The sequence below is a fragment of the Etheostoma spectabile genome, chromosome 17 (assembly GCF_008692095.1).
Source record: "Etheostoma spectabile isolate EspeVRDwgs_2016 chromosome 17, UIUC_Espe_1.0, whole genome shotgun sequence".
Lineage (NCBI taxonomy): Eukaryota > Metazoa > Chordata > Actinopteri > Perciformes > Percidae > Etheostoma > Etheostoma spectabile.
The window spans coordinates 19,320,115-19,335,750 of NC_045749.1; the positions used below are offsets into that span (position 1 = coordinate 19,320,115).

Sequence of the window (15,636 nt, forward strand, 5' to 3'; positions counted from 1 at the left end):
ATGACATGTGTAACATTTCTAATCAGTGTGTGGAGCCCCACTTAACAACATAGGTGAATTACGTATGTCTACACGACATTACACCCTCATGCAACTGTTTGGAAAGACTTTTGGAACCTGGTAATCACTCTGTGTTCATGGGTGTCCACATACTTTTGGTCATATAGTGTTTTAATTGTTTTCTTTAGGGTTTCTTTTTTTAATATGTTTTTATGTATGTATACAGTATATATATCAAAAAAGAATAAACTGTGGGAAAAGACGAGACCTTGCGGCCTTGAAGCCACCCCACCCAATGAAAATATGATCACTTGGGAATTGTTAATGTAGGGTTTTTGCATACCATCCTTATCAAATAAGAGTCAGAAAAATGTTGACCTATGAGGGTAATTTCAATGTCCAAAGTGATGGGATTAATTCATTAATTAATTCCTCTGTCGCACCCTCCCTCCCTTTTTACTTCACACTCTCGTACCTCTCTGCCCCCCCCTTTTCCCCTGTCTGTCTTCCTGGTGTCCTTCTCTTCTCCTCTCCTCCCAGGTCGCTCCTGTCTTTTCCCCTTTGAAGACGGTTTCCTCGACGACGGTCACGGTGACCCCTCCTTGACCCCTGGCCTGAACTCGCCCACCCGCTGTCAGAACGGAGAGAGGATGGAGCGCTACTCCAGGAAGGTGTTTGTCGGAGGCCTCCCCCCTGACATAGACGAAGGTAAACCAAGGATCTGTTTTTTTCCCGTTACTCAGCTAGAGGAAGGTTTTCGCTTAACTTCAGGCTCGTTTTTGTTTGCATCTCCTCTCTGCAGATTTATACTGATGCACAAAGTATGGTACATTCACAACTGGAAGCCTCCCAGTGCAGTCTTTGTCTTTTGGCTGTTTGCCACTAACAGTTACGCTAAAGTATTTAAGGCCTTGCTAAAGGGCACCTTGACACCCATTGTTGAGGATATTAATTTAATACACTATTATTAAGCCACAATATATGTCTGTTAAGAAGCCTGGTTTGGCTGAACAAGTGGAAGCTTTTTACACTGGCACATAACCAGGCTAGCTGTTTTCCTCTGTTTCCAGTCTTTGTGCTAAGCTAAGCTAACCGGTTGCCGCAAGAAGACTCACATTTACTGTACAGACATGAGAGTGGTATTGATTTTCTCATCTACTATAGCGCTTAGCAAGTAAGAATAAATGTTTTTCCCAAAATGTCAAAGTATTCTTTTTCTATTTGGGGAACTGTGACAGTCAATGTTGGCTCTATTTATTTACCCACAATTAAGCCATTGTAAACTTCTAATAAATAGCTTCCATATATCACTGGGTCCGCTGTGTGATTTGAGACTTAACTAACGAGTTGTCACCAAAAACCAGGCTTGACAGTTTATCGAAGTCAAAGTGAAAATGTAACGTTTTGTCCAGACCAGTGCCAAGTCACAGTGACCTCAGAGAACTTTTATTTTTAATTTTAACCTTCAAAATCAGTAGATTTTTATATCACTTGCAGAGCTTTAGAGTGTGACGTCTGTGACCAGTCACGTCAATCTCGAGAGCATGCCAAAGAGTTTAACATTAATATGAAATGTTTACTTTGACATGTGTCCACGCCGTTGAACAAGCACATGATGTACAATACGTGTCCTTAGCTGGCTGAAAAAACCATGAGTTTACAGAGCACTAGTCAGCCCAATGGAGACTGGATGTGCCCGGATTGTGTTCCAGTAAACGGCATAAAATAGCACTGAGCGTGGCTCTGCATAGGGTCCTCAAATGCCTATTGCACAAACAACCATCAATCATGTCATGAAAATAATATTCAAGTCAGTTTTCTTTCTTCTATTTTCTTCATTTTTACAGACGAAATCACCAACAGTTTCCGTCGCTATGGGCACCTGGTGGTAGATTGGCCCCACAAAGCTGAGAGCAAATCCTACTTCCCACCTAAAGGTAACAATGTTTTGTCCGAGCATAATCTTTATTTTCCCATCCGACATCAAAGTCTACACCAATAAATATCACCATTGGGTGCATCGACATTTTAGAGTTTTTTTAGGGAATCGTGTTACCCAGAATTCGTTGGCTCATGCTGGGCAACATCAAGGCTGTCTGTTTGTCTGAGGAACCCCCCTGTAGTCATCTCTCAGAAACCACACACACACACACACACACACACACACACACACACACACACAGTATATAATGACTCCATAGCTGGCCACCAAGACTTTGGACCCAAGAGCAGTTTGCTTGAATGAGTACCTAAGGAGTGTGAAAGTCAGACATGGAGTCAGACATGGAGTCAGACAATCTTGCTGGGGCTTCAGCCCTAAAGGTTTTGAGTGTAGCCCAGAGACTTTAACCAGTATATTTCTCTGAGGCAAATAGAACGGGCAGCTACGTTTGGGGTCCGACCATCATGCTGTGTTTGTTGCTATCAGCTATCACCTAGCAACTGTCTCTATGTAAGGATAGCTGTGAAAGGTGTAACTTTCAGAGGAATCATAGATTACAATGGCATCAACACAACGTTTAGGAACACAATGCTCATGATTTGGTTTGACGTTGCCGTGGCGTTTCCAGTCTATGGTTCAGACTCAAACACACGGAGATCTGAAGCAGACCCGTGCGTCGCTTTAGTGTCCACTCTCTCTGTAAAGATAGAGATGATAATAATTCATTACATTTATTTAGCACTTTATCATAGTCACTCAAAGCGCCTCAGTGGGGGACTACTCTCTAACACCACCAATGCTTAGCACCCACCTGGGTGATGCACAGCAGCCTTACAACGGCAGACACACAGGGAGGGGAACATATTTTTAGTGGTGGGGAAAACCGGAGTACCTGGAGGAAACTCACGCACACACAGGGAGAACATGCAAACTCCACATGGAAAGGTCCGGGATGACCAGGGTCCGGACCCGGTACCTTCTTGCTGTGAGGCCACAGTGCTAACCATTGGGCCACCGTGCTCAGATGAGCAGCTCGTTTTCCATGGTCTGTGCAGTTTCAGGTTTATAATGGACATGCTCTGCTGTGAGCATGCTGCGGCAGATGTGACGCGTTTGTGCATTTCTGCCGTAGTTTTGGTTTTCCACCTCCGTCATAGAGCAGTGAACAGCCACTTCCCTAGCTGTCCCATTCAGAGTCTCAAACAGGGCTCTGAGTCTGTCAGAAGGTCTAAGATCTACCGTATCAGCAGAGCAATAACGTAATGCACAGCAGACTATGGTGCAGGTAGATTATTTTATGAAATGTAGTGACTGTATTCTTGAAATAGCCTATTATCACTTTATTTTTCACCAAATATCATGAATAGGCTATGGTTAGAATTTGAACGTTTTGAACATCTCAAATATTACAGTCCAGGGGTTTATTAATTCATTGAAATAATTAGTACATTATGCTAGGCTACATGTGTGCTGACTCAGATATCATTACAAAAGTCGATCTACAGTAGAATAGTTTCAAGAAATATGGAATGCCTAGGAGCCTTACAGCTACATATGCTATTATATTTTTATATTTGGATTGTAATCTATGTTTCTCTTTACATGTAGATATTTCCAGCATGAATTGATGCAGAAAAAGGTAGAAATAGATGCATAAAAATCCACTGGAATGCAGGAAATGAAGTGTTTTATCACCACACAAATCTGGAAACAAAACCTTGGCCTTTGGGTATCTAGGCTAGGTGTGATTAGGCCAAATCTAGATGCCATCTAACTAACATCTACAAACTGTGCAGCTAAAATGAACATACATCGGCTAATAACAAGCTGGACAATCGCCGTTTTGTATAGCATTCAGTTTATTTAAATGGTTTCGGGCAAAGCCCCCAACCTCCTCAAGTCCTAGAAACGCCCCTGGTTGATGTTTCTCCTTTCTGTGCTGCCTCTCGGTTGTCATTTTCAGGTGATCAGAGTTGCAGCACCCTGTTCCAAGCCTCTACATCACTCGCTCTGGCCCGGGTGCTGCTGTGTATCAGATTAGGAAAGCTAATAAAGATGCTCTGGAAATTACTGACATTCCATAGGCAGACGGTAATACCCTGCATCTGGAGGACCTGCGAAAACCTCTGCCAGTTTCTCCCCCACTTTCATTTTTCAACATCCCATATATATATATATATATATATATATATATTTTAGCTAGGGAGGATTATTTTGAATAGGCTTGACTCTACTAATATCCAAAGTCAGTAGAAAAAATGCAGCATCCTTTTAGGGGAATGAATGAGCTTACGCCAGCTGGAGGACGCCGCCATGTAAGGGGAGGAGACATGTTGAGTGGGACTAGTGATCTGTGTAGAGTTCATCTCACAAAATGCAACCCCCCCCCCCCCACACACACACATGCACAAAAACTCCAAGGGAAACTGCTAAAATATCCTGTTTATATCACACTCTAACCATATTAACTGGTAAGGGAGCTTGGGCAGATGCCCGATGACAGAGGTCTTAACACTAATAGCTTCAGGGTTGAGAGCAAGTGCACATCTGTGTGTGCGTGCGTGTCCTACGGTGGTGTGGACTGTGTGACGGCAGATTTACAGATGTGGGATTTGCAGCAAGAGGTCATCGACCTCTACTCATGTTAAACGTCCTTCCAAGCTCGACAGAATGGAAGATGGTTGTCACTTTCCGCCCTGCTTCCCATTAAACTGCCAGCGATGTGTGTCTGTACAGTTACAAAAGTGTTTTGGTTTAGGGATGACTCATATTGCGGCTCAGTCCAACTTTAATGGGAGGCTAGGACTCATTTGGTACTTGGAGAGAAGTGGTGACTTGAAGAGGAAGTAGGTAACAGGGATGAGCTAATTTGTTCAATGCTCTTATGTTTTCACAACGCCAATATTATATTTGAACTTTTCCCCTATTTGTCGATTCAGATTGTATTGTTCTCTTATGTCATGCAACCTTTCTTTCTTCGAGGATCTGGGTTATGGGGATATAAATGCAATGTGATGAGGTTTCATGTGTTGTTTTTAATTTTTGCTAAAGGGAGAGTAGTCAATTTCAGGGGAGGGTTTTTTTTCTCATTGAAGATATATTTTATGACATTCCTTTGCAAGATGTTTTGTTTTTAAAATCCTGCAACTTCGACTAGTCGGTGAATATAGTGAAGCATTTAACTGCTAAAGAGCCAGATGTTTCCCTTAAGAAATTTGTGAAGACCAAACTGAGCTTTAAGGGGAGTAAAAAAAGAAAGAAATGAAAAGAAATTGCAACATTACACATTATGATACAAATCCTTTTTTCATTTTCAGCTCCTTTACACCTATGTGACGCACACGTGAGCCCCATCTCTGCGTGTAACGTGATGTTTTTGGTCAGCCCACTCTTGGGGTCCAACAAGCTCTGGTTACTATGGTGCTGTCGATCACACATACTCCCATCGCCCAACACTGTTGTTGCCAATAAGCCTGAAATGTTAGGGAGCTATTTCTGTCTGTCGTGATTGGGGATTGAGGGAGGAGGAGGAGGAGGAGGTAATGCTGTCAGTTTGCTGGAGCCTGAGCGCTGGGAGCTATAAACTTCTACAAATGCTAAGGCTTGCGTCATGCTGCAATAACAGTGTGTCAGACTTGTTTAAAGGCCTCAAAAGGTTTGACCGCAAATCCTCATTATCAGATTTGTACGTCCCAAAATCAAAAGAAGTCAGTATTTCATTCAGGGGGGCATTTAATTAGAATAAAACATAGAAAATCTGCTTCAAAATATATGAAACACCGGATAGGATAGAACAACACAATAATTCTGCTAAATAAAACATGACATTCATTAATAATTTCCCTTTTTCTTCCTATTCGGCTACACATTTTTAAACATACTGTATATCCAAATGCACATTTTATACAGGGTAAAAAAAAATCTAATTTCAGTGCTGGTTCTATTGTATCAGAATTTTGGATATTCATCATGGAAACATTAATTGGTCATGTGACAAGGGCTGGGTAAATTGGCAGAACAGGCAGCCAAGTGACAGTACTCTGCTCCAATGGAAATCACAATTGTCAGATGACAGCACTCTAGCCCAATGGATTTTGGGGGGAATCATATTTCCAGGGTGGGGTGGGGGCACCCCCCCCCCTTTTAGCTCCGCCCCTGCTGCTGTGGCAACAATCATAGTGTTGCATCTTACTGCATTACTCAGGCCTTGATTTCTCTTTTCAACCTTGTGCTGGGATTATATGCAAAAAGTGACTACTTCAAATTGAGATGATTAGCAACGCTTGATTTCACCTCTCCTCCAATCTATCACTGACTACTCTGTCTCCAATTGCCTAAAAGCCTCTGGGCTTGTTTGTTTTCGGGAGAGCAGATGTTTTTGTCTCCCTCCATCCATCCTGCTAGCTAGCCTTCTTCTCCTTCTCCAATCAGCAGTCGGTCTGTTTACATTTTGGGGCAGAGTTACAGCCCCCTGCAGATTTCTTTCTCTGTACCCTCACGGGATAGATAGTACATGGAGGTTTGGCTTCATCTGGGTTTTCAATGATAACTGGTTTCTGTAGGTTTGCTCTCTTGTTAGCTCCCATGTTCCTCTGATGGCTATTTGGCCGAGTTATCTCTCAATCATTCTGGTCATTTGGACCAAAGCACGTCTGTGTCCCAGCACATGTGAAATAAATCTGCGGACACATTTGAGTATGAAAAGATAAGCCGGGATTTAAATGTCACTATTAAAGCCAGAGAGACTCACATCGTGACTGTGTAGTTTATTTGTAATCGTGGATTGGAATTTTTGCAAAATCAGTTCAGCTCAATCAAAGTTCAGTTGACATAATGGAGAGAATTGGATAGTTTGATATGTGGATAAAGTTAAGTGAAAGCTACTACCAGGTACCCAATGCATTACTTTTACTCAGCAAGTAGACCAGCAAGACCATCGGGGTTGAGAACCCAAAAGTCAATGAGAGAATTTCCTGTGAGTTTTGAATTTTACAGAAAGCACTTTAAGGCTTCATTTGACCTTTTGGGAAAGAAATGTATTCACTTCATTGGCGAGAGTTAGCTTAGAGGATTGATACTACATATAAAGCCACCGTCAGCAGCAAGTTAGCTTAGCACAAATGCTTAAAAAAAGGAAAACAACCTAGCTAATGTAACAGCTAATGTAACATCAGTTAATCAGTGAGCTTCAGAGAAACTGTTAGCTACATTTTGTTACCTTTGGACATAGCCAAGCTAGTTGTTTCACCCTGTTTCCAGTCTTAATGCTATGCTAAGCTAGCCAGCTTCATTTTGAACATACAGAATGGAAGTGTCTCATCATTAACACCTGTCTTCCATTTAAAGTTAAGCCTAGCCTAATGCTATTTTGAAGATATCAGTTTGCTGGTTAAATCATTGCAGTTAGCGACTGAAATTTGACGAATAGTCTTAAGGTTGCTGTAGAGGTAACTGTTTCTCTCTTCAGAAGTCAAACTGCTGCTCTCCGTTAGAGGAAGGACTGTCCTGCATGAGGTCATCGGTTTGTCTGCGCAACCCACGAGGCACTCTGCCTATCGTTTGTCTGTAAACAGCGCTCTTTAGGCTGGAAAATGCTGCCTGGACAGTGCTGGGGGCTCAGCAGCAAAGCCCTATAAATCTCGGGCACGAGCCACTGCAGATCTGCGCTTTTCTCCCGCAGTGTAAGCCCCTGCACTGCGCAAGGCTGATGGAAAGAGACCGATCCTCAGCACCGTTCGGACAAAATATTAAAGTGGCATAGAGCCCTATGGAATCTGGTAGAGTCTGCTTTAATGCAAATTCACTCTACTATGCACACGCTGACTGAACTTGATCTCCTCTGTGTATCTGTTGTTCAGGCTATAGATCATAAAGACATAATGTGCCCTGATGGAACAGCTGATATGACACAAGTCAGTGACTTAAAAAAAAAACCCACACACACACACAATATATATATACATTATTTTGTTCCACTAATAACACTGATTTCTATTACAGTCAGACATGAAGTTTAGTGGCCTCACTTTCATATCATAGCAGTCAACACCTGGCCTTTACACTACTTTCACTGTGAAATTGAGTGTAGCACATGGAAAATATTGATGGTCTGACTGTCCAAGCCTCTTGATTCAGTTTGGCCACTTTCTAACCGTTAAAGGAGCAGCTTTGCATCTGTCTCTCTGCAGCTCTTGCTCCCCATGCCCTCAAACTCTCTGTTTGTATGGCACTCCTTCGTGCTGCTTCTCTTCCTTTCTGCCTACCTTTTCTCACTTTTTTCCCCCCTCTCTTTCCATCTGTCTCATCACCCCCCCCCCCCCCCCCCCCCCCTCTCTCTCTTCTGCCCTGGGTCATGGAACATGCTGTTCCCTCCTTCAGACTGTATGAGCTGCTGGCTAGCTCTGCCGTTTTTGTGGTGTGTGTGGTGTGTGTGTGTGTGTGTGTGTGTGTGTGTGTGTGTGTGTGTGTGTGTGTGAGAGTATGCAGTTGTTTTTTTTCTCTGAGGGGGGATGTCAGTGCTGAACCACATGATTTCTCCCAATGACAAACCCTTCTTACGTAACCCAGCAACATCGAGACAGGCGTCTTATGTCGGGTGATGATGAGGCACTTGGACAAAGATGACGATGCACAAAATCCTCTTTATTTCTATATTTGTTTTTGGGATGGGCAAGAGGGCCGTGTCAACCAATTACAAAAAGACAGCCATTAGCGGGGTCAATTAAAGCAGCTGATTGCAATTAGTTTTGCATTGTGAATATTTTAGTTTTGCCTGCGATGGTATGGCTTATTAGAGAAACCGTTTCCACATACATAAATACACATCTACACCAAGGTTATTAGCATGTTACCTGGCTTTACAAGGCTCATAATAAAAACTTCTAAAGAACTTTTAATTAGTAAGAGCCTCTGTGGTTACTTTGCATAATACTATAATCGTTCAACCGTGTGTATGCTAATGTATTAGCATGCGGCAGAATCTGAAATTGGTCCAAAAGGGACATATGGATAATTATGGTGTCTATGTTGCCTATGTTGCCATCACTTTCAGAGTTTCAGTCCTCTTGAGTACACACAGACCTGCTTCTCCATACTCACTGCCTTTTCTTTTCTTTCTATCATTGTTGCAGTTTTTATATTTTATTTTCTGTTGACACATTAATTTACCTTGAGGGCTCTGTGAAGTACTTAGGAGCCTATTAAGTGAGGTAATTCTGGTGGTCATTGTTTATTTCAGGCTGTAAATAGATTTATGTTGGCAGAATTAACACCAAATAAAACCCATTGTAGACCACTGAATGTGTGGCACAAGCAGAGCACATTCTGGTCTTCTTTAGGAACAAGAATATCCGTTTGGCTATTCTTATTTCTTATTTTCTGTGTCCAAAATTTCATTGACTATCATTGGTCCTTGATGTATTGATTTTAGGGCTGCAACTAACAATGATCTGTAATACCTGTCTACCGGTCTGATGTTTGTTTTCTTGAATTGTAGATTAGTCGTCAGAAAATAGTGAACAATGCCCATTACAATTTCCCAGAGCCCAAAGTGATCCATTGGCTTAAAAAAACATGTATATAATAGAAAAAGCAGCAAAACATACTTGACATATAAATTCGGGAAGCTGGAACCAGTTATTGTGTTGTACTGAAAAATGAACAATTATCCAAGCAGTTGCTGATATATTTTCCATATATCCAGTTAATTAACTGACTACAAGTTTAAGCTCTAAGTCACTTATGTTGTTTTTTTTGGTGGACGCCATTAAAAAGGCTGTGTTTGGATCCTATTTGACATTTGTCCACTAATCTGTGCACATAGAGGGTTTAATAACACTTCAAAGTCATCAGATTGTAAAACTAGGGGTGTCCCCAACTAAGAATTTACATTGTTGAATCAGAATTGTCAAGCCTCGCCTATCTTTGACTGATTTTAGAATCCTTGTTTACACACACACTTGTGTGTGCGTGTTTGTTTGTGTGTTGGGGGGGGGGGGGGGCTAGAGAGTGAGAGTGAATAGAGCAAGTGGTGTATGAACAAAGCAGTGAACCACAGAAATAATGTTAGCAATGCAAAAGAAGCAAGCATCTTACTATAGCTAACGTTATCCTCATTCATATTTAGACGCAACAAATTCTATATATATCCTATAGCTACAAAAAAAGCCTGAAAGTCAGAAGTTAGAACTGAAGTACAAAGAGTTGTTCCTATGAAGATGACACATTGTCTTGTCTTGACTATTTTGGGTTGCCCCTATGTAACATTGAATTTTCATAGACCACTTCGTGATTAGCAGAATTGTTTGCTGATATGCATGCAACTGTCGGAAAGACACACGTCCCGTCATTGTGGCAGGACACACGTCACACACACAGACAAAAGCTGCTTTCAAAGCACCAGCTGTTTTGAGATCACGTATGCCTGCTTATGCACCTGCTATTTTTTCCATTCCACCTTGGCGCTCACTGCCTTTTCTTTCATCCCCACTCTTTCTACAGCAGCACATGCTCACACCCTTCCTCCCTCCCTGCCCTGAGACACACTCTCACTCAGACCTATGCACATACCACAGTTGACTAGCTCTGCCAAGTCAGGCTCTTTTCCTCCTCATCTCATCTGAGGCAACTTCACTCAGGAATGTCACAAGTGAAACATGACAGTTGCACATTTCTCTATGCCGTTTTTTTTTACATGTGCATTTGTCTGCGTAAGTGCATGCGTATGCATCGCGGTTGTGTGTGTGCGAGGGTGACACTGTAGAACAGTCTTCTCAAGAGACGTGTATGTGTGTGTGTGTGTGTCTACCAATCCCACTCGCCTCCACTCAGACAGATGCTCATATTCCCTTGACTCATGGGTGCCACAGGTGGTGCTGGGCTTCTGCTAACATAACCAAAGCAATATACAGTAATCATTTACAGCCCATTCAGAGATGCCTGTGTGCGCCAATATCTGCTGCTTTTCATGGTATCTCTATTGGCGGAGTATATGGTTTTATTATTTGGCTGTCAAAAAGAGGCCCTGTGTTCTTGTTTCTTTGTCCTTTCTCAGTATAAATCAGATCCCAATTGCTTGTCAACCCTGCAGTATTGTGTGATGGATGTTCTCACCTTATTGAGTTTATTTTTTATTTTCGGTCTCTCCCAAAAACGGCTTAATAGCTCTGACCTTGGATAAGGTCTGTGCTCTCAATGCTAAATAATTCAGAAGTATAGAGTGACTGTCTGAATTGCTTTCTGCCTCACTTAGACATTTCCAAACTCGCTCTACCTGAACCCACTCTCAGGAAAGATCTGCAGAGTGTCAGGCTGGTCGATTTTGCACGGTTCTTTTCAAAGGGGAGCACTCTGTTAGCCATTTAATCTGAAGTGGCGCAGGCAGCAAGGTGCCAGCTTTAGAGCTTCATGCGGCGAGGCAGATGAGGACAGAGGAACAGGACAAATAGTCATATGCATGTGTGAAGAGGAAGTCTGAAACTATGAATCATTAAAAGGGGAAAAAGTATGGGTCAGGGTTGAGATTGTCATGAGATTGTGACTTGGACAATTTAAACTCTATGGAAAAATCCTCCTGATGTTTATGAATTGTTGCCCTGAGGACAGAGTGGTCACAAGTGTATGACTATCAAATGCAACAGATGTACATTCTGTTAGCAAATACTTTTTTTTTTTCCTTCCCTAAAATCCCCATTTGTTCTTCTTTCCAGGCTACGCCTTCCTGCTCTTCCAGGAAGAGACTTCTGTCCAGGCCTTGATCGATGCCTGCATCGAGGAGGACGGAAAGCTCTACCTGTGCGTGTCCAGTCCCACCATCAAAGACAAACCGGTAAGCATTCATGGAGTAGTAGTAGATTTGTGTCTTCACATGTCCAGCTCATTCCTCTTATCTGTCCAAAACTGCAGATCTTTTTTAGAATACACAATGACTCCAAATCCAATCACGTAAATTGTGCACTAAAAATAAGCATACAGTTTAAGAAAACAAAAAAATGGCACTTGGAGAGCGCAGTCCTTTGCAAAAGCATGCCCTATACTGCAATGTCAACGTTCACGTGGATTTTCCTAGCAGGGAACGATTCTTTTTTTTATTATTCCAACCCCACATGAATGCAACATAAATGCCCTATCTCTCAATGTTAACGGAAGTGAAATATAATTTGTGTATCCACCCTGAGCTTCGGTTTCACTCCTTGGCCCACGTTACACCCTTTCACCAAGCTTCATTGAAATCAGGCCAGTAGTTTTTCTGTAATCCTGCTAACAGACAAACCTCACTGAAAACATGACCTCCTTGGTTGAGGTAAGACTCTGTAACCATGCTAACAGCTCTGTGAGCCTGTACTTTGGCACATTGGTGCTATATGCACTAAATGCCAGCATGCTAACATCCTCGCAACGATAATGTTTAGCAGGTATATGGTTTACAATGGCTGCGTCTGAAATTCCAAACTAATAACAACTTAAACGGCAAGGAGGCTCTCAGAAAGTGCAGGGAAAATTACCTTATTATTTTTATTCCTTTTTGCTCATTTCGCCCGTGTGCCTTTTTACTAAGGAGTGGCTTCCTTCTGGCCACTCTACCATACAGGCCTGATTGGTGCAACGACGGTTGTCCTTCTGGAAGGTTCTCCTCTCTTCACAGAGGAACCCTGGAGCTCTGTCAGCGTGACCATTTGGTTATTTGTCACTTCCCTAACTAAAGCCCTTCTCCTCTGATCACTCAGTTTAGAGGCCGGCCAGCTCTAGGAAGAGTCCTGATGGTTCCAAACTTCTCCCATTTATGGATGATGGAGGCCATTGTGCCCATTGGGACCTTTAAAGCAGCAGACATTTTTCTGTACCGTTCCCCAGATCTGTGCCTGAGACAAGCCTGTCTCAGATGTCTACAGACAATTCCTTCAATTTTAGGCTTGTTTTGTGGTCTGACATGCACTGTTAACTGTGGGACTTTATATAGACAGGTGTGTGCCTTTCCAAATCATGTCCAATCAACTGAATCTACCACAGGTGGACTCCAGTTAAGCTGTAGAAACATCTCAAAGTTGTTCAGTGGGAACAGAATGCACCTGAGCTCAATTTTGAGCTTGATTACAAAGGCTGTGAATTCATGTAAGAGTGATTTCTTCTTTTTTTTATTTTTAATAAAATTAGCAAAAATCTCAAAAAAAATCTAAGTTATCATTTTGGTGTATTATGTGTAGAATTTTCAGGGGAAAAAATAAATTTAATCCATTTTGGAATAAGGTTGTAACATGACATAATGTAGAAAAAGTGAAGAGCTGTGAATACTTTACATATTGTGTACGTGGTGCATGGTATGAGATTTTGGATGCAACCCATGTTAGTTTAGTATGTTAGCATGCAATTTTAATAAACATGAACAAACAAAGTACAGGTGAGGCTGATTGGAGTGTCTTCAGTTTTGATTGTCAGTGCCAAGCTAAAGTATTGGACAAATTGAAAGTTTTATCTGATAATTGCGCTTTATAAAAGGTAAGGGGATCACCAAAGTCATTAGGATACATGGTCTGGGGAGCATGAATATATATAAAACATGTTGTTCCAGTTTACCTTGACATGATTCACTGAATAGGTGAAAACAGCTTTAATCTGCCGGTGGTGGATCCCCAAAGTCCTCAGGATACATGCTGCTGACACGGCAAACCACTACACATGAAGTTTACCACACATTGCCTTCTAATCAACCACATTTTTTTACTTCTTTCTTACGCAGGTCCAGATCCGTCCCTGGAACCTGAGCGACAGTGACTTTGTCATGGACGGATCCCAGCCACTGGACCCCCGCAAGACCATCTTTGTCGGGGGAGTGCCGCGCCCCCTGCGTGCAGGTAGCTAATATTAATAGAATATCTTTTTTTTGCGATCGCCCAAAAAGCCTCCAACTTGGCTTCATACCGTTGGCTGGCATGGAGCACAGAGGATGGAGGCTATAATGAAATTTCTCCCTGTGAGAAAGCCATCCGCTACTTGGGTTTCCAGGAAGCGAGCCAAGTGGTCGTCATGTTAAGAATTCATGGTGTAATGGAAGGCTCGGTGTTCTAGGGATAAACATGCCTGGCTGGTCTGCAATGTGACCCCGACTAATTATACCGGCAGTTGGAGACTGCCGCTCTGATGAATAGTGCAGTAGGGTAGATCTTTACATCACCCAACACCGGCGGCAATGACAAAAGTCCAAGTGAAAGCTTTCACTTTGTTTTTAAGAGTGACTGAAGGCTTTCAATTTTGAGGACAAAAGACGTGCCAACATGGTCGTTAACTTACAAAAAACTCATGGCTGGAGCATTAATCATCTCCCTTCCTTTATGTTTTCTCCAATTCTTCTCTCCAGTGGAGCTGGCGATGATCATGGACCGGCTGTATGGAGGTGTTTGCTACGCCGGCATCGACACCGACCCGGAGCTCAAATACCCAAAGGGTGCGGGCCGCGTGGCCTTCTCCAATCAACAGAGCTACATCGCTGCCATCAGCGCTCGCTTCGTTCAGCTGCAACACAACGACATCGACAAAAGGGTGAGCGAGTTCTCGCGCTCCATTCACAACGTCCATCCCCCCCGCCCCCCCGACAGAAAGCAGTGGTCTCCACCACAGCTGAGGTTTTTCGCAGGCATTCCTATGGCATGCTGCAGAGCTGAACTCTGCCTGAGCCCTCTCCCGTGTGGCAAAGCCTTCATTACAGCGGGCTTTTTCAGACTCAGCACAGCCTACAATAACGTAAAAAAGCCAAAGCCCGGCTGTGCAGTCACTATGGCCTTTGGCTGCCGGAGTCCCCGACAGATGTTTCAAGTTGTGGACACATAGGGTTGGTTTAATTATAGTAGTTCCCTATACATGTTTATCCACTCAGGGCTGTGCTGCAGCCTGGCTATTTTAGGCACGGCGGGCCAATTGCAGCGGGACAGATCGTGACCAAGGGAGACTGGTTGTCAGCCAGGAAGCCGAGCCTCTGTAGGGCGGGGCAGTCCACCCCACCTCAGCTATCACCATCGAGCTTCAGTGGGGTGTTGAGCGTCTCAATTATGAATGGAGCTCTGTGGAATTCAAAAACAAGTTAAAGAACAAAAACATTTAGGAAGGCACCAAATTAGCCCTTTTGATGTATACCGTTAAAACCAGTTATAATAAACAGACAATAAATTCAGAAACAAATAACACAAACAGTACATACAAAAAAAAAAGCTGTATGTTTAGTGCAGGATGGAGAACAGTTTTTTTTTTCTCAGATGTCAGCATTTTTTACAGCATTTCTTTGAAAATAAACACTCAAAGAATTTATGTTTATGATTGTGTTAGTTAAAAATGTTGGTATGTAATTTTGTTACAAGGATGCCCGTTTTGCCGCTTTTGCTTTCTTATTTCCTCTTTTCTCATATTCAGCATCCACAATTCCATTAACTGTAAATGGCTCTTGATGATAGGACATAGAAGCTCATTACCCCCCCCCCCCCCAGTCGGGATCATGTCCACTGAGTTGATATCGGTATCTCCCTGGCCGTCTTCTTATTCGTCTCGTGTGAGGTTGTTGCTCCCAGCAGTGGACGTTGTTGCAGAGTTTGGCGGAGAGAGGAACAATCTTCTACTGTTGAAGGATTTAATAACCTTTCATTTTGTGGTTAGCATCCACCCCTGCCAACTCATGCTCTGAGCCGTCTCCATGGAGACTGAGCTCTCAT

At 42.7% G+C, this 15,636-nt stretch overlaps 1 protein-coding gene across 10 annotated transcripts in view; it reads left to right on the forward strand.

Moving 5' to 3' along the window:
• cpeb3 (cytoplasmic polyadenylation element binding protein 3) overlaps positions 1-15,636 on the forward strand; it is a 52,764-nt gene that overhangs the window by 30,135 nt on the left and 6,993 nt on the right. For all 10 annotated transcript variants that reach the window (XM_032541035.1, XM_032541041.1, XM_032541036.1 and 7 more), the window contains 5 exons: positions 541-708; positions 1,848-1,937; positions 11,650-11,768; positions 13,677-13,791; positions 14,295-14,476. In XM_032541035.1, coding sequence (XP_032396926.1) covers positions 541-708; positions 1,848-1,937; positions 11,650-11,768; positions 13,677-13,791; positions 14,295-14,476 — 674 coding nt within the window. The remainder of the gene's footprint in view (positions 1-540; positions 709-1,847; positions 1,938-11,649; positions 11,769-13,676; positions 13,792-14,294; positions 14,477-15,636) is intronic.